A 19,428-nucleotide genomic window follows, 5' to 3' on the forward strand; every position below is an offset into this window, starting at 1 on the left:
AATATTCTTGTTTCTTGCTAATTCTCTTCAGTTTTCATGGACAGGTCAGTGCACAAATATCCCATGTAGTGTCAGAGGTACAATTCTGGCTCACACAAACACTCCCTACTCCCATCAAAGTGATGGTGGAATAGGGACTGTTCTTCCTCTGCAATAAATCAGGCATTGGAAAATGAAATCAGGATTAAAGGAAAGCTGACAAGGTGCTGACAGAGAAGGGGACATGAAGCATTTCCTTCATGTAGAAAAACTAAATCACCCTTTACAAAACTGTATAGAAAGAGTCAGACACTGCTTTGCCATCAACTAAAGGGAGTTTGATGTAGAAAAGAGACAACAAAGAACTGCCCTAAGAGAGAATTGGGGGGTTCATGGCTCAGGTTTGTCAATGTAAACCCAAAAATGAGGAGCTCTGAAATACAATGTTCAAAGTCGTTACTTGTAGCCCTGAATTGGCACTTCAGTACAGACCAAACTCACTCAGTGTCTGCACAGGTTTGGTACCAAAATATCTCTATAAAAAGCCTCCACCCAGTCCCAAAAGAAAGAAAAGCAGCCAAAGGTAGAAAACTAGAAATATGTACAGATTCTGTCCATTTGTTTGCTTCATTAAGGTTAAAAAAAGCAGCTTTTGGAGCCAATGTTCCAGACTGGTGTAAGAACCTGCCCTGGGGAGGCAGCAAAGGGAGCTGTGGGAAGGAGCAGCCCTGGAGTTGTGGCTCCCCCAAAAAGGAGCTCAAAGGCATCAGAGAAATGGGAATTTGGGCTCTGGAGGGGACACAGGACATGGATCTCTGGGGGATCCCACAGCAGCACTGGGACCCCGACCAGGATAATCCCTCAAACAAGAGGAAGAGTCTAAAACCAAGAGTTGGATCTCCTAGAAAGGAAAGAATGGGAATACAGGGTTGGATCACACACAACTGGGGGCTGAAGGAATAAACCCAATGCTGAGTTTTGTCCACAGAAGATCCCACCATGAAAATAAAAACAACTCGTAATAAGAACTTGAACATTCTTCTGTTCTGCTGTTGGAGGAGGTGAGAAAAAGAAGAGTTTTATGCTGAATTCAGCCTTACAAAAGGTCTGAGGAAGAAGAAGAGGGAGAAAGAGAGAAGGGTGAGGTTTGAAGAAAGTCTGGGGAAGATGGGAAGGAGACAAAAAGAGGAGAGTTACTGCTCAGAACTGAAAATTCCAGCAAGCACATGGACTCAATGCCCTGGGCAAGGCCAAGGGGGCTCTCAGGGCACTGAGCCACACTGAAGGTTATTTAATTTAGTTGCCTCTACTTAAAGAATCAGAATTTAGGTGCCAAGAGCAGCTATGAATTTGTGTTTCACAGCACTTGCTTCAAGTACTCACTGAGCAAGGGGTTAAACTGTGGCTCTTGTTCTCATACACAGTCACTGCAGTGCTGGATGGGGCAGATGGAAGCAGCTCCTGCAACTGGTTATTAAGAGAAAGAATGGTCTTTAGCAATATAATCCACCCCTTTTGGGGCCCTCATGATTAACAGTACATAAGTGATCGCAGAGACCTCAAGGAACTGAGTTTTAAAAAAATATTACAGTACCAATGATTTTTTTTTTTGTATCTACAACTATACAGCATTTTCAAGCAGTATGGAAATTTAATGAAATAATTATGATTTATTAATTTACATAAAAATACTTTTTACAGTTAAAGAATAAATCTTAAATGGTAAAAAAAATAAGATTAAGAAGCTCCAGCTATTGAGAGTCGTGGGAGTTTGTTTGCTCTTCGATGACTTGTTTGACTATTTCTGCCAGTTTTAGTCGATCCACTTTGTCTGTGAATCCTCTGCCTGGAAGGGAAAGAACAGGGAGTCAGGTGCTGGGAACAAAGAAGGGAAGAAATCCTGGCTGGACTTAAACAATGATTCACACAAACTTAGGGTAAGAGAACCAAAATGAGTTACAATGTCTAGTTCTGTTGGAAAATTGAGCACTTAAAGACCTAAATTAAACCCAACCAAGCAAAACAGAATGAGGGGAGAAGCACAACCAAGCCCTGTGAGCCTGGATGATAGCTCTGGTCCCCTCTGCTCCTGGGGCTGACCCCTGTGCCACCCTGTTTTGTCCAGGAGCCATCTGAGCACTCCCAAGGTGACTGTCCTGGTTCTCCCACCCAAGCCAAGCTGAGGAGATGTTGTGCTCACAGGGGTGAGGGCAGTGGCCTCCAGCAGAAAGAGGGAATGAACAGCTGGGAGGAAACTAGCTGAAGAGGTTCCTAAAGGGATCAGAGAATCATGGAATGGTTTGGGTTGGAAGGTATCTTAGAGCCCATCCAGTTCAACCCCTGTCATGGGCAGGGACACCTTCCACTAGCCCAGGTTGCTCCAAGCCCTGTCCAACCTGGCCTTGGGCACTTCCAAGGATCCAGGGGCAGCCACAGCTTCTCTGGGCAACCTGTGCCAGGGCTCACCACTCTCACAGGGAAGGATTCCTTCCCAATCTCCCACCTAACCCTGCCCTCTGGCAGTTCAAAACCATTCCCCCTTTTCCATCACAATCCATTTGTGCTGCTCTGTTCCTACACCACTTGGTGCCTCTGAAAACTCAACCCTGAACCTCAAACAGAGATTTTTAAAGCAGAACTTTGCCCCTCATTTTGAGCACACCCATTCTGGCAGGAGGCCTGAATCACTGTGAAACCTAAACCAGCACCACTTCAGTAGATTTGGGGTTATTCCCATTCAGTTTTCCCCCTTCCCTGTGGAAGGAAGCAGCTCCTCACCATTCCAGCTGAAGCTCTGCAGAGTGTCCCGCAGCAACTTGCACTCCCGGTTGTACTTCCAGGCCTCCTGCATCACCTCATTCAGCTTCTCATCCTCATTCTCTCCTGTTTGGGAGCACAAAGAGAACCAGGAGGTTTGGCCTCGTGCCTCACTCAGGGCTCCAGCCAACAGCACATGCAGTTGTTCCTCCTCTCTCCACACACACCAGGAAATGGGTTCAGAGCAGCCACTCCTGGCTCAAAGTTCTTTTCCCAGCTCTGCATGTCCCTGCTCACACTGATACCACACAAATCCCAGCCCACAGAGTGCCCAGGGCAGCAGGAGTTTTGTTTTTCCTCCCTCCCCACTGACACAGACTGACCCAAAGTCAGTGTCTTGCATGTTTAGAAATGGCAACTTTCTTAAAAGTGGCAACCTTTACCAGCCTGGGGGAGAATGCACTGGGCAATCACATCTCTCAGCTTCTCCAGAGCCACGTTGGAATCGTTGCTTCCGTTCTCAGGGTCATGGATATAAACCCCATCCTTTGGCTTGGTGCTGGGGAAGAACAAGGAGGAAATAATTAAGAGTTTGGTCACAGCTCAAGTTCATACTCATTGCATAACTGCATCAGTAAAACACCCCCCTTCACTCCCTGGAGAGCTGGGAGACAGACTTGGCATTAATTATAATTATTGTTCTTTATTATGAGACCATTTCAAAAAGAAATATTCCTTTAAATTAGTTCAAGGAAGTCCTAAAATGCATTATCCTACTTTTCAGATTAACTTGAACAAAGAGAAATTACCTGACTTTTTCAGTAAGTAAGTGTCAGGATCATAAAAAAATCTTGGAATTCTTTCTCCCAGTTTGCCTTCTCTTGCACGTGACCCATCTCCTCGTAAGGGATCTGTTCTAACACAGATACAGGACCCAGCTCCTCCCGCCCTCACCAGAACATCTCAGAAGCCAAACCACACTGTCCCAGTGACTCCAACTACACCAAGAGTTCAACCACCTCAGAACTGAGCCTGGGACGTTCCCAAAGCCCTGTTCCAGCCTCCCAGCTGCCCCTGTGTGTCCCTGGAAGCTTTAGTTACCCCAGCAGTTTCCGCTTGCGCAGGATCGGGTTGTTCACGGAGTGAAGGGGTTTCAGGCTCACTTTGAGGTCTTGGATCCTCATGTTTGCAAGTTGTTCTGCATGAGCCTGTTGGATCCCTGCAACCATGGCCTGGAAGGAGAAGAGTTGCACTTTAGATCCTCTGTGAATTAAGGAACAGTATGTGGACAATGTTAGCCATGCATGGGGAAAAAGAAGCACCAAAATCCTGTTTGTTTTGGAGATATGGAACAAAAATCAGGTTTGCCTGAAGCAAGACATGATGAGAACTACAGTCATTGACTGTGGGATAATATATCCCAACTTCATAGGGGGAAACAGGACAAAGGATCATCTCTACTGCTCATGTTCACCACATCTGAGTGTTGAGTGAACTCCTCTTTGAGCAGAGTTGAAAGGAAACAAGGACTGAGGTCACAGTAGGGGTATAAAATGGGGGAAAAAGAAGAAAAGATTCCTCTTTCACTACCATGCTCTGCTCTCTGCTCCTCAGCACATGGCTGCTTTTAATACCAATCCTGGAGCACATCCCCCAAGCCCAAATTTCATATTTTATTTCCATTTTCTCCCTCTTTCCATTTTCTTACAGAGATCTCAGGCTCTCCTAAACAAAACATTCCAACCATCCAAGAGCTGTCCTGCTCCTGTGCAACATTCCTGACTAAACTAATATTGTTTCTATGAATTCAGACCTTGTCCATCATCAGCTGGGCAGAGGGCAGGATGTTGTCCAGAGCCTCTGTGGAGTTGAGCCAGGGATGGTCCAACACACCCTCGATGGTCAGTCTCTCCTCAGGTTTGACCTTCAGCAGCCTGGGAAAGGAAAAATAATCCATCAAGTGGGGTTTGTTGATTGTTGATTTGCAGAGCACTGAACAATCTCTGAGCATCACAGGGGTCAAAAAGGAACTCCACAACAGCTCAAACTGCCCCAAAAGCAGCCTGACTTTGTCCCAGGTTCTCTGAGCCTTGCTGTGGATTTATTTAACAAGCTCATCCAGGTACATTCAGGGATTCAGGGTAAAGGAAAGGTGCTGAGGGGCCATTTCAGGAATATCTGTGTGTTCTCAGATTGGAAATTATCTCCCAGACGAGCTGGAAATGATCCAGACCAACAGTCCCTGGAAATGCTCTTCTAGAGCTCATCCTCATAACAGGCCACACTCATTCCAAGGATTTTGGGCATGGAAACTTCACTGAATTAACTGTTTCCACCTGCAACTCCTTACCTTTTCTTCCCCTGCAAAACCCTGAAGGAATGGACACTTTGACAGGCTCCAGTTCCTCAGAATAAGAAGGAAATTTATTCTTTACTGCTAAAAAAATCCATGGAATAAATGCTACTAGAATGAAACCCTGGAAAGAGGTTTTGCAGATAAGCTCATGTTCTCATGATGAACTGCTCCATAAAAAAGCCAAATTCCCCCCAGAGTGCTGACAAGTTCTCCCAGGAGTCTGAATTAGAACCAGGAGGACTCCAGGAGGTTGTCACATTCCTTAGACAATTCCCTAAATCAGTTCCTGGCTGCAAACGTTGTTTAATGTACCAAGGAAGTGGAAATAACTTGTGCAAAATGTCAGCAGGACCCTGGGGTAGCTCAGAAATCTCACTTGCTGCCAACAGGTTGTAAGTTCAGTTTTGATACAAGGCCCAGGCATTCATTTTCCATGGGTTTTCCAAGTCCTGACCTCCAGCTCCCAAAGCTTGAGGTGAGAAATGAGCTCGACACACTTGAGAGGCAGCAGCTTCCTGAATGCCAAATATGAGCCCCAAAAGCCAGACTCCATAGGAAGAGCTGCCTACACCCATCAAATGTAAACTAAGCCAGAATTATATTAATTCTAAATGTATTCCTGCACCATAAGCTCAACTTCAGACTCCCTGGCTGGAAAAGACAGGCAGGGAAAGGAGTCCTGATAACATCAGTGGGATAAATAAGTGAACTGAATCCACGTGACAATGTTCTGTGAGCTGAGTTTATGGTCATTTTAAAAGACAATAAAATTTTTTGCTTTTAAAACCTTTAAACCTTTCATATAAAGCAAGTTTCCCTGCAGTTTTTGTGGTGAAAGGTTGTGGGTTCTCCTGCACTGCTCCAAAGGTCCCAGCAATATGAAGTCCTTGGAGATTTTACAGTATCTTTGAGGAGCCAGTAACACTTTAAAATTACTTCCCCAACTGATTTTTTTCCTATTTATGTTGTTTTTATTCTTTCAGTTCCTCTGGTCATACAAAGGCAGTAAGTCCCTCTCACTCTTTAGAGAATAAGCCCCAATCAGTGCCACGTTCTGGCTTTCAAACAGCCCCTGTCTGGGAAACTCTCCCAGCTGAGAGATGTGCAGGGCATGCAAAAAACAGCTTCCATGAGCATTTGGAATAAAACTTCAATGCAAACCCTCATCCCAGAGTCTGATACCTTCAGGACAGATCTTACCCTGCCTTTCCCTGCCTCTCTTGACTCCTTTCAGACTGAGTATGATGTGCACTTGGTTTTAAGGGAGAGATCTACCAGATCTTATTAAACCACCTGATTTTAGCAGGAATTTAAACATTACTGTACAGGATCCAAGGCTGTAGAGCACCTGATGTGGCAGCCAGTTGTGTGTGTTGTTCTGAATCCTTTGGTGCATCTGCTGCCCTTAAAGACTAAACTCACAGTTCACTCTTAAGAAATTCAGAAACATCAAAATCAAACAGTTGGGGATGGAAAAAAAGAAGGGACGAAAAATATTTACCAGACTTTATGCTGAATATGACAGAAGATCTGTCAGCTGTATGAGCTGCAGACAAGGTAGAAGAACAATCCCTTTGGGAAAACAGATTTTCAAGGGACTTTTCAACCTTTTAATACCAAAAAGAGCAATAAAACACTTCCCTCCCCGGACTCACTTCCGCACAATGTCCTTGGCCATCTCGGAGATCTGGCTCCACTCCTCCTCTGGGAATTCAAAGCTTCCTGTCATGATCTTCTTCCTCATGTCCTTTGGGATGGTCCTGCTGTGGTGTTTGGAGTAGAAGGGGGGGTACCCACACAGCATCACGTAGATGATGACACCCAGGGACCAGAGGTCACAGCTCTGCAAGCAAGGACAGCACCACTCCGGGTCAGCTCTGCAGCACTGGGGGAGCTACTGCAGAACAAGTGTCTGCCTTCAACCCCCCCCTGCTTCTCCAGGGTGGAGAAGGGGTAATCAGAACCCTGGAGAAGGTGGATTTGTGGTCAGGAAACCACTGCAGAGTAGTTAATCTTTGCTTTAGCTCTCTATAGGAGGCTGCTAAACCCTAATACCACATATCAAACTACCTGCTCTAGCACATGGTGGGTTAAACAGCTGGAACTCAGGTAGATCCTTAGCACTGGCATCAGAAATCAGCTAATTTTAATTAGAGTTGACACTCCAAGAACACTCAGTGGTTCAAACACTGCTCGGCAAGCAGGAGACAGTGATGAGAATATGAAGGAAAAGAGTTTGGAATGCCCAAAAAGGAATACAACCCTTTAGGACACTTTGCCAAGGGTCCAGCAGCAGCTGGTACTGCCCAGGGCTACAGCATAAAATACTGGGCATTTTCTAGAAGTTCCCAGAAACAGACTGGGCAAAACATCTGCACATCCAGAAGCTCTGGGTGACAGCAGGAAAGAGGATCCCTGTGAACAGCTTCTTGTAGGGATGAAAGAACCTCCCCCATGGTCTCACTCCAGCAGAATCATTCTGCTCCCTCCAAAATCTTTTCATATTTAGTGCTCCTTAACAGTGTTTGTGTGTTTCTCCTTTAATTAGAGGATCACTAATTAGGGTTGGGCTAAGTGTGTATTTCATTATTCACTCCATCAGAAAGAACCAAGAGGCAGCAGCACTGTCAGTGTGTCACTTCCAAACCCAGACAGAGCCTGCAGAGATAATTATCTCCTCATTTGCCACTTCAACTGAGTGAAGCCTGGTCTGAACCTTCTGTTCAAGGAGAAATCCCACTGCAAACCTGGTCACTCCTTGAGAAAAGCCAAAGGAACACAAAATAACCAGCAACATGACACTTCCCTGCTGGTTTCTCTAGATCCTGCTTGTACTCAGTGTGAGATATTTGGCTTTTTAGATGCATTCCTGTCACAGATCAGAGTAAATTTATTGCTGCTGTAAGGGTGTCATTTTAGGGCAATAAACTTTATTGCCTTGGGTGTTAAATTGTGCCTACAGATTTCTACATTGTGCCTTCAGGGTTGGTGGGGAAGGCACTTTACAAACACTGTTTAAAGCACTGTTTCCCACTCACCTTGTTGTAAGTGTAGGGTGTTGGAGAGGTGGGGATAATACCAGATTTTTCTTTCTGATGTCTTCTCTGTGCCTCCAATACCTGTTGCCATAAGAGGGAAAAAAAAGAAAACAAAGCAAAATACATCTCTCATCTATAGGCAAAAAGATTCTGGATGTTTTTCCATTCTGTAAACTTATTCCAGCTACTGAAGGCTTTTTCAAACTCAAAATTTTCTTCCTAAAAAAGATTGGGACTTTCTACATTCAGCTAAAATATTTTGCTGCTTTGAATGAAATTTATCAGTTTTGCCTGAATTAAAGCAACTGCTCCCAACTTCCAACACCTCCAGGCTTGGAATTAGAACCCAGAGTGTGTCTGGAGGGTAACCTGAGCTCCAGAGATGTCCCTTTTTGCCTCTCCCAGGAACAAATGACACCAAATCTGTCCCTTGCTGACCAAATCTGAGGGTTTGGGTTTCCAGAAGGCCCGGGAGGCTCCAGCTGAGGAGGCACTTTCAGGGTCTGATCTCTGAGTTGCTCTTCCCAGTGATTAAAGGCTCTGACGTGCCCAGCACTTCAATTAAAGATCCATCTGCAGTTTTCTTTTCATTTTCTTCAGGATTCCAACACAAAGGACAGAAGAAAGTAGCACTACAAAGAGCAGCCTGTCTGTAATTATAGATTGTGCCTTAATGACAAGGGGCCAAGCCAAGGTGCTCAGATAACCACTGCTATTTTTGAGCCTTTTCAGAGCCTTTTTGTTCCAGCACAGTCCTTTTTAATGTAATACTGAACGAGTCTGAGCTGGAAGGAGGATGGGAAAGCAGGAACTCCTCCAAAACACCTGCTTTAATGCAGTTAAAGGTCAGTGGACAAAATCAGTGCTAAGAACAGTCTGGGAAATCTGCCTCACTATCCCCTGCTCTTATCAACACATCACTGTGACACTCCAGCTCCAAAGGTGGCTAATCTCCAATTATTCAAGATTCCTGCCCCCAGAAGCCCTGAACAGGACAGCAAAGGCTTTTAGAATGCTGTAGTTCTGGAGACACAGGCAAGAAATTATTCCCTTTTAGCCCAGAATTGTGATTTTTGTTACCTGAGGTGCTACGTAATACGGAGTGAACTGTGGTGTCATCAAGTCACCTTGGTCTACTTTGGCAAATCCAAAGTCACACAGTTTAACAGGAGCATCCTGAAATAAGGAGAAGAGGCTTCATTACATAAATCTCATTATATCAGCTTTTCTAACACATAAGTCTTGCCTTGTTCTCATCTCACCTTTGCCACACGTACTCCTCATCTGTATTCACACACTCACATTCCCCCAAGCTAAAAGGACAAAACCTGATCTTTCAAACAAGCATTTTTGCTTTCCTGAGTGCTCTGGGTCAGGAACAGCCCCCTCTGAGACTGGGAAAGCAATAAACACGTTGTAGAGGGGTCACTGCATGTCCAGGGTGGTTATGAGCAGGAAAAAGAAACAAGGAAGTGTTTGGATCTATCAAAGCCCCTCTAATGCTTGTCAGAACATCCTGATTATGTGACAGAATGATCTTCTCCTCAGCAAAGCTGGATTTGTGTAGAGCTGCAGAACCTGCCTCATATTTAACAGACTGTGCTCCAAGGAGATCAGAGAATGTACAAGCACAAAGTCAATAAAGGTGATTAATGTAATTTTACAACTATTCTGAAAATCACCATTTTACAGAATTCAGCAGTAAAAAAAAAAAAAAGAATTCTAGTATTCATCTTACCAGAGAGTTATCCTTGAAGAGGAGATTCTCAGGCTTGAGGTCTCTGTGTGCAATGTTTAGTGAGTGGCAATGCTGCAAAGCCAAAGCTATCTGGAAAAGGGCACAATAAATGAGCTACAGTTACAGAACTCCTGCTTCAGCCTGGACATTACTTTAGCTTTAGAAAAAGGACATTTCCTATGTATGTCAGACCCCAAACCTTCTCACTGCACTTGGCTGCAAGGCTGAGTTCAGACAGGCCTGACCCTGCAATAAGGGCAGTGAAGTGATGGGTGGGACATTCATCCCACCAAGGATTCAGTTTGTGTTTCACTCAAAGCAAACAGAAAACAAAAGCCAAGCTGGACTGGGCTGCCCAACCATCTCATTTGACTCAATCAAGGCATTAATGACCACCCAAAATGGAACAGACCTGACAGTGCCCTTCCCTGTGCTGTGCCAGCCCTCCGAGGTGCCCCTGCCCAGCAACCACACCCTGCTTAACTCCCAACAGCTTCAGTATTTCTGTGAATGTTTTATTGCACCTGTTACTGATTGAGATCCAACATTCAGGCAGTTTTATTCTTTAATTTTTGATGGCACTGCCTGCACTTCCCTCATTACATGGGCCATCACACAGAAATGCACTCCACGATCCTTTCAAAGGCAGTTTCTCACCTTGCTGTGGTTTGGAAACCCAGGAAAACTCCAGGGAATGGACATTTCCAAGTGCAATTCATTCAAAGAAAACCCAAGCATAAATATTTAAACAGCTTTACTGAGGCTGAAGGAAGGCAAAGCCACACAGCCCTTATTTGGAAATATTTCTGTTGGGTTCTGCAGGATCCCACCCAAACCCAGCACGCTGAGGGAAGTGTTGATGCCTTAGAAAACTGCAAATTACTGTCACATGAGAACTTTGGTGTTAATTTAGCTCAGAACCAAACAGAAACACATTCCCAGAGAAAAAGAGGCAGCTCTGTGACACATTCTAGCTATTACAGGCTACAAGGAATCAAGAGTCACAGTTCAGGATAAATCACTCTATGAAACAATAAGATTTTAACATTTCAAACTTCATTTCTATAAACATTAAAGCCAAGAGTTACTTGGGACATGAATACACCAAGTGCACACACAGAGTAAGAATTTAATTCAAAATTTTGATTTTTGGTGAAGTGTTACAAGATTTTCCCAACGTGTCAGAATCAAACAGCCCAAAGCACATGAAAAACTGTCAGGAATAATTCTGTGCTTCCACCTAATTTTTGCTGGATGAAACCAAAGAGGCAACAGCAACAATCAGCACTTCATTAGAAACAAGTCAAAGCACAAAAGAGAAAAGTAAGATGGAATTATTTGGGCCTCTTTTTTGCCTCAGTACCAAATATTATCTCCCCATTTGAGGGGAACTGACCCTGGGGATCCCTGAATTTCATGGAGTCACACCAGATGCTCAGAACAAAGAGCCTGATGGACACCAAAACCTCTTGTAGAAACCACCATGGAGTGTTTAAAATTCTTTCATGTATATAAACTGCAAATATATTTAAAATACAGCATTCAAGAGTGAGTTGTGCAGAGAAACAGTGAAGGGAAAACAACACCAGAACAAACAGCACAGAAAACAGGCACTAAAGTGGCACATTCCTTGTTATCTTCCATGAAGGGCAGGACTTCCATAAAACCAAGCACAAAGCCCAGCTTGGAATCCACTGGCCCAGGACACATGGGCCCAAAAGAGGAGAGAAGTTTGGGACACATTCCCAACTGGAATCAAACTGGATCCACGAGAGCCTGGGGGCTGCTGGAGGCAACACTTTTAGGACAACAGAGAGGACACACCAGGAGAAAAAAAAGTTCTCTTTGAAGTGTTCTGTAGACCAGGTGAGGAAAACCACTGTTAAAGACAGCAGACCCAAAGAACAAGCCCACAGCTTCAAACTCTTTATTATTTTCTACCAAACTTCGGCATTGTCAGGTTATAACAAAGCAGGCAAATGATCATCGGATCAGAAGACAGGATTATTTTCTTTAGGCCTTTTTTTCCACCCCTCCCAGCCCAAGGAATTGTTAATATTTAGCCATTATCACTTGTGGATTTGCTCAGACAGGGGAGTGACTTGCCTGCTTTGTTACTTGGCTTGCTTGCTTCTCAGTAAAGTGCCGGTGCTGGCTGATTCTGTGAAAGAGCTCTCCCCCTTCCATCATCTCCATTACAATTAGGAGCCGAGCCCTGTTCAAAAGCATTTCATTTTGTTACATTAAAAATCATTAAATAAAAGAAAAATAGAACAGAATTTCTAAACTAACAGTGCATATTTTACATTTACTGACAGGCCAAGACACTTGTTTCTCCTACAGTGGTTGGAGCTGCTTTGGTTCCCTAAGTTTGGTTTCCTAGTTTTAATTCTTCTACTTTTGGTACTTTTGCTACTTTTGGTTCTTTTGGTACTTTTGGTTTTGGTTCTTTCAGTTTTAACTGTATAAACTGCAGGATTTTCTGGCTCCCAGCACAACCTGACTCAGGCAGGAATCTCCACTTTGCTCCTCCTGACGAAACAACGTCCACATGGACGCATCCAGATCCAGGTGGCTCCACCCAGTTTGGCCCTGGAAGGCACATGGGATAACTCTGCCCCCAAAGAACAGATGTTTTTGGGTGTGGATGCTCTACTGAACCCCAGGATTTTAATTTACAGCTTTACTGCCATAATTAGGAAGGAATATAGGGAACATGGAGATCAGGACTAGCAGGTCCTCAAGGAATTAACTCCTAGTTATCCTCATACAGCAAAATCAGACACATCAGAGACTAGGACAGGTCTCAGCTCTTTAATTCTCTCAGCTCTGATGCTTTTTCTCAACTAATATCCGATTAGAAGACAATATTTTTATCCCAAGTGATTAATGCAGGAAAAAAAGAAAAATCAGTCTGCTTCATGTTTTTCTCTTTTTCTGTGTTCATATTAAGAGTTTTCAGGGCTGAATTTAGTATTTTTAGAAACAATTCTTTCTCTCACACAGCACAGATATCACAGACTGAATCAATGAAAAACCTAAGAAACGGAGATGTACTCAAACAGGTAGGAAAGGATGCAAATTAATTTAAATATACATTGCCAGGGGAAAAAGCAAGTGTTGCTTGGTCTGAAGGATAAATATGGTATTAAATATGACATCTGGGACCCCCTATAAATAATAATTTTGTGATTAAAAACAAACAAACAAAAAAAGCAAACTGCACTATACCTTGGGCTAAACATGGAAAGCTGTGGGAATGACCCCCCCCTATGTAATCTTACCTTGGGCTGGACTCATGTGGGAACTGCACACTGTTAGCATAAACTTCAATAATTTGAACAATATTGGGATGTGTTGCACACATCATGTGCAGACGTACCTTGAAGAGAAGGGAGGGGTGTTACTGCACACAGGGACAGGCACTTCTGATCCCCCTTTCCCCTGCAAACCACAGCCCAGCTCTGCTCAGCACCACTCACAGCTTCAAATTATCCAAGAATTAAGAAGTAAGTGTTGATATGAGTGACCAGCAGCCATTCCACTAACTCAGACTATGATAAAAACATCAGATATTGTCAATCTATTTGGTACAAGCCACGGAATCATCCTCAAAGTTCCAGAAAAAGCTCTTTTTTTTTTTTATTTCTTCAAGTTTCTAAAATAAACTTAAAGGCAGAGCTTGTTTTAAAGTAGCAACAGAGATAGGACTGAAAGTGAAAATTATTTATTGAAACCAAAAATTCCATAATCTGGCTTCTTTTATGCACTCCATGTGTGAAACCCCATCTCCTGTCCCAGCACTCTGAAACAGGGACTTAGGGAATTTAAGTTTAAAGCTTCCTGGGCTGCTCAATCAAACCAGTGATGCTTTTTGAACACAGACTATTTTTTCCCTGGGAATTTTGACAGTGAATTTAAGTGACAAGCAATGCAAGCTGCCTAAACCTCAGGGATAATTAATCCTTCTCCAAATTCCTGACAGCTGGAAGGAGTGCCCAGCATTTCACAGCCTGACAGTTTGGCACCTTGGCACGTTCTCAGCAGCCTCAGGAAGTCACAACCAGCACCAGGAGCTGATTTTAGTTCCTGGCACACAGATAAATCCATTTCCAGTGCAACTTGAAGCATTCCTGGCAATCCTGAGAGCTGTGACATCCAAGAGTGAGATGTATGGAAACAAAATTCCCTCTAAACCGGTCGTGTTACGTCACACAGGACACAGGGAGAGGAACAGCTCTAAAATGTAGTTCAGCAAATTCTAAATAAATATCTGTACAGCAATTCCTACACAGTTGGACCCTCTTTTCCCCCACCACCTCATCCCATGGGAACTGAGCACAGCAAGGCTTGAGGATCAACCCTAAAGCTTGAGGATCAACCCCAAGGAATTCTTGCACAGCAAATGCAAGTTTTGTGAGGAGGGTTTTAAAACTTTTTTTTTTTTTTTACATTTTGTTTTAACATTTTTAAGCACTTTTTTTAAAAAAAACATTATTTTAAAACACTAGATTTTGTGGTGTGTCAGAAGGCAGGCAGTAGAAACAGGAACTATACCTCATTTCTAGCTTTTGGACGATCAAGGAGGATTTTCAGTGCAAAGCGTTCTTGAGAGGATTTTTTCATGCAGACTCTGGTATTACAGCAATAAAATTATTCAGTCAGCAAGAATGTTAAAGAGACACTTCAAGCAATTGATCTGAGATCGTTCTCCATGTGGGAATGAACAGGAATTAAGATGGGATATAAGGGCACCTCTCCCCATGGCCCAGCTTGAAAACCTCAGTTTTCAGCCTCCCACAACAACCAAGTAAGTTCTGTAGAAACAACTTCAAACAAATTTGACTTCCAGCAAGGCAAAAAGAAGCCTTTCAGAGCGAGGGGGAACTGCAGACAAGCAAAACTCCCTCAAAATTCAGCCTCAAGAGATACTTTGGGTGAAAAAAACCCAAAACACACAGTGGCAGCCTGAACATCCCCGGTGGAGAGTGGAGTTTGTAATAAATAAAGTGTTTCTGAATGGAAATCCTCATTTTTGGCCAGGCCACCAACTGTTTTTTCTCTCTTTCCCCAATTTAACATGAACAATTGAGGGAAGGGCCCTCATTTTAACAGAATAAAGCCCAAAGGGGGTGTTTTAATGGAGATCAGAGGCAACACAAAACAGATGAGGAGAAACCAGTGGGCTGGACAGGGAGACAAATGGTGGTGAAAGACAAGGACCCTGTGGAGCACCCAGGAACAGTTGTTTTCCAGCAGAAATTCCCATTCCCTGAAGGCAGAGGCCTTGTTGAAAAGGGAATATTTGTTTTGCTTCGCAGCAAGTATCCAGCTCGTGCTGGGGTTAGAAATCCATGAGGGACACGGTTGGGATGCCCATGGAATTGTCTGCTTTGGCCTCACAGGATGAAGGGAAAAAACTGGAAAGAACAGGAAAGGGACAGTGGTGATGGCACAGAGGAGCCTTTGCACTGCAGGGACACCAGGATTCAAGGACAGAGGGGTTTTAGGAGGAATTTCTGTGGCCACAACCAATTCCAGGAACACGGCATGAGATGGGACAGGGAGGTGAAGAGAGGTTTTACTGCACATACATCCCATAAAAGACAAAACCCCACTTGCAGGACCCACATGGAGCAGATATTTGTTGTTTACAAGGAGTTTTCCATGGATCACACTCTGTCAAAAGCATTTAAAATACTCACTGACTTCTCCCCAAACCTGGGGTGCTCTCTTACCTCACAGGCCCACTGATCCCAGCTCCCAACTTCTGAGTCCAGTTAATGTTGTACTCCTCTAAAATGGAGGTTTCCTATTCAAGAAGGAACAGGAAGAGTGAAAAAATAGTCAATAAACACATAAATAAATAAAATTACTACAGCCCGCCCCCTCCCAAAAAAAAGACTCAGCAGACCTGGTTTGCAAAATTCCTGAGCAGGAAAGAGCCTGCTGTGGAAAATTCAACATAAATACAAATGCTCATATGACAATTTATTTGTTTGCAAGTATTTCTGTGCAGTGGGAATGCTCATCCTGGCACTCTGAACCAGGAATACTGAGAACAGTCTTTAGTACACAAGGTGTAACAAGGGCATCTCCCCTTGATTTAAATCCACCTGTAAATGATCAATCCCAGCTGAAGGGCCCAATCTCAGCATTAACATGTATTTTTGGGTCATAGAGTACATAAAAAAAAATAAGGTTTTCAAACTTTTGGAGTCATTACATTGCAAATTAAACCTTGTCTGACTGGTTTTAGCCTGTCTGATAACGAACCAGCCCCATGTTTATAATCCTTTTGTCCTAATCCATCTCAACAGGGCTTGGTTTTGTTAGGACACAGCTTGGGTGCTCTCAGGCTTAAACATGTCCCAGGGCAGGATGGAAATCAAGCACAGGGTGGCTTTTTGATTAATTTGGATTAAAGCTGCTGCCCTGTGCTGTGCCTTTGTCCTTTTATTACACCCCAGGATCATCTTTCCAAAGCCAAGCTTTGGGATAAATCACAAGAAAGGGGTTGGTACAACCATCAGTGCTGGGGAAGCTTAAGGAGGCAGGGAAAATATTCCCAAATACACTGAAATTTAAGGGAAGAGGCCACTGCTTGTTAAGGAGCTTTATTCTGATCAGACTTTTCTGTTAATAATTCAAAGGGAGCATTTTATCCCAGAAAACTGAGGACACTCCTGCTCTCAACTAAGGCTAAAGGTTGGACTTGATGATCTTGGTTCTATAATGATTTTAAGTTGTTGGAAAAGGCCAATCCCTCACCTGGGATTGGTGGTCTCTGCTACAATAATCTTGGATTAACTCTAGGCTGGAGCCAGACCTCAAACCACACAGATTGAGAACAAAACAAGGGAGGAAAGTGGATATTTAAGGCAAGATTTGAAGGGATTAAAGAGTGCAAGGGGCAAGTATGAAAGGAAAAATTGGTTTTTAACACAGCCTGGAGTGTTACATAAATCATAAATGACCAGTGAAAGGTGTAAAGGGAAAAAAAAAGTTCACTGGAGGTTTTATAAATGAAGGAAGAAACATGGATCACATCTATCTGTTGTTTGGATAACCACAAAGAAACTTCTTATCAAATCAAATAACTCAAATTTTATTTGTTATAAGCATATTAGGGAAAAGCTGCTTTAATTTTCCTGATAGCTACAGAGAACTGAAGGTAGCAGAGGTGGGATGAAACCCCAGCTTTTAGGAGAGCATTAATTAAATATATTAAATATAATAAATTAATTAAAATTAATTTTAGGAGAGCATTAATGAGCAGGGAAAGGGTTTCTCTGGACTGGGGAGTTCCCCCTCAGCTTTACACATCACACTTGGGGTGTAAGTTTTGAAGGAGCTGAAATGGAAATGCCAAATATCCCCATTTATTCCTGAATAAATGGGCCAGAGAAGCTGATTAGGACTGGAAAGTCTGTGATCTCTGAATGAAATGAAGGAAAAATAAGATCTGATAATTTTCAACAACTAAAGGACAAGTTCAACAACTGTAAGTCCATTTTTAATAAAAATTAACTTTCATATTGTGTTTTAAATAAAAAGGCAACATTTGGGGGGGGTTGCAGTTTTATTTGGGTTCCAACCTTCACTCCAAAGCAAATTTACAACTTAGAAGTTAAAATGAATATAACACAGTGACCAAGAAACACTTTTTACCATTTCCAAATGACACAAAATTCAGTACTTGGGAACTTCAATCACTTACATCCCCTAATTCAGAACCAGCAGCTCCAAATCCAGCCCCAAGTCTGTGCAGCCACAAACCAACACGAGCCCATAACACCCAAATATAACACCCAAACACCATCTTCAGAATCTTTTCTGTCAGAGTTTGAACCCCATGATCTTGGGGGGCTTTTCCAACTTTAATAATCCAGGATTCTGTGATTCTAAACAGCCTGAAATGCTTAAAAAGCAAAAATATCAAACTGCCCTGTGAAAATATCCAAGTGTTTCAAGGGGGAAGCCCAAAGGCCTGGGCTCTGTTTGGATTAATGGACACAGGAAACCTTTGTGATCCTGCTGTCAAAGGAACTTGGAACTTCTGATCACTCCTTAAATTAATTTCCAGTGGGAAAAGGGAATAAATTAATATGGAATCTATCCAATTACAACAAAGTCTGAGTTCTCTCCAGCAGCACAGTTCCCTCCCAGCAGCTCTGGGCTCCTAAAACAACACTTGGAGCAGCAGAGTCAGCAGGCTGGGATGCCAAAGGCCTGGAAAAGCAGCATTCCCAGAGTTCTTACAGCTGGATGCTCAGGCATTTCTGACTTAAATGTCTTTTCCAACCTTAATGATTCCATAATTCTCAGTTTCCGTGGAATACTGATGGGAAGAGGTTTGAAACAAGGAGCTTTGAGAGGGTCAAACCTCAGGACTGTTCAGGGAAAAGCTCAGGCTCTTCTGATTTAAAGGTCTTTTCCAGCCTTAACAATTCCACGATTCTCAGTTTCCACTGAATATTTATGGGAAAAGGTTTGAAATAAGGAATTGTGACAACAAAACAATCTTTACAATAAAAATTCAAGGTGCACAGGCTTGGACCTGTGTGATTCCACCTCCTCTGCTCCTCCAGCCTCCTTCCCTAATCTCTGATCCCCGTCCTGAACCACAGAATTTCGGACAGCAAATGCTTTGCACAAGGTGAAGAGGCTGCAGAGACGCTTTAAAATACTGTTTTATGTCACTTTATTCCAAAAGGAATTTCCCAGTTTCCACAGCAAAGAATTCTGGAACCCTGGATCTGTTCAGCTGCTCCAAACACAACCATCCCACACACCAGATTTGTTTTCACACAGAAGGATGTGGCACCTCAGGGAATAGCCAACAGTTTGCCCAGAGAGAATTACAGGGAATGAGAGGGGGTTGTGAAACAGGGTCCTGCTCATTGTGGCAAAATGGGGAATGTGTAAAAGTTTTCTTAAGGATTTTCTTTGATGTTTGATCTTTTCAAGCCTAATAAACAAGAAGAGTTAATCAGTGAAACAGAAGCTCTAAGTGGTATCCAGGTGTTAGAAAAACAAATGACTTGTGGGTAGAATTGCCTTGTTAAGGTTTAGGGCTGGAGATGCTTCAGTGATCTCAGACCTGGGGCAGGTTAACAAAGTATGGGGAGAAGGATTTTCACTGATGGTGGACACAGGGAATGCAGAAATTACAAATCACAAGGACATGGGGCAGAACCCTCAAGAGAAGGAAGAAACTAATAAACCCAACTCAGCAGCTGGGCTGAAACCGGCTCCACGGGGGTAAGAGGTGATTCTGATCGACCCAACAAACCCCCAGACCCAAAACAAGAGAAAGACTGAGCATGGCACTAATTCACATGAAAAATAAGAGAATCATTAACCAAAAGAAGACAGAATACTAGTTAATGAGAAAACCGTGTAACTTATAGGAATTGACCGTTAATTCCTTTGTTCGCTAAAACGGAATAACAGTGAAAAGTTCGGCTGGTTGTGGGGGGGGTGATTTGTGGGAACCTCCCCGAGCGCCCCCAGAGCAAACAAAGTCCCCGTCCCAAACCAGGCTCCGTGTGTGTGTC

The 19,428-nt window shown here is 43.3% G+C and overlaps 1 protein-coding gene across 2 annotated transcripts; it reads right to left on the reverse strand.

The window, feature by feature from the left end:
- Nucleotides 1-1,633: 1,633 nt before the first annotated feature.
- On the reverse strand, nt 1,634-15,676 carry MAPKAPK5 (MAPK activated protein kinase 5). 2 transcript variants are annotated; one of them, XM_029961131.1, is made up of 13 exons: nt 15,607-15,676; nt 14,426-14,501; nt 13,153-13,250; nt 11,975-12,083; nt 9,869-9,958; nt 9,211-9,306; nt 8,131-8,211; nt 6,748-6,935; nt 4,550-4,670; nt 3,838-3,968; nt 3,180-3,295; nt 2,758-2,862; nt 1,634-1,825 (listed from the first exon to the last, which is right to left on the reverse strand). In XM_029961131.1, the coding sequence occupies exons 2-13, from the start codon at nt 14,492-14,494 to the stop codon at nt 1,731-1,733; spliced, it is 1,299 nt and encodes a 432-aa protein (XP_029816991.1). In that variant the 5' UTR covers nt 14,495-14,501; nt 15,607-15,676; the 3' UTR covers nt 1,634-1,730. The 2 variants fall into 2 exon arrangements, with proteins under 2 accessions (XP_029816991.1, XP_029816990.1); XM_029961130.1 differs by having other exon boundaries at nt 1,636-1,825; nt 3,174-3,295.
- Nucleotides 15,677-19,428: the final 3,752 nt, after the last annotated feature.

Source organism: Manacus vitellinus, unplaced genomic scaffold (assembly GCF_001715985.3).
Source record: "Manacus vitellinus isolate BGI_N305 unplaced genomic scaffold, ASM171598v3 scaffold_31_pilon, whole genome shotgun sequence".
Lineage (NCBI taxonomy): Eukaryota > Metazoa > Chordata > Aves > Passeriformes > Pipridae > Manacus > Manacus vitellinus.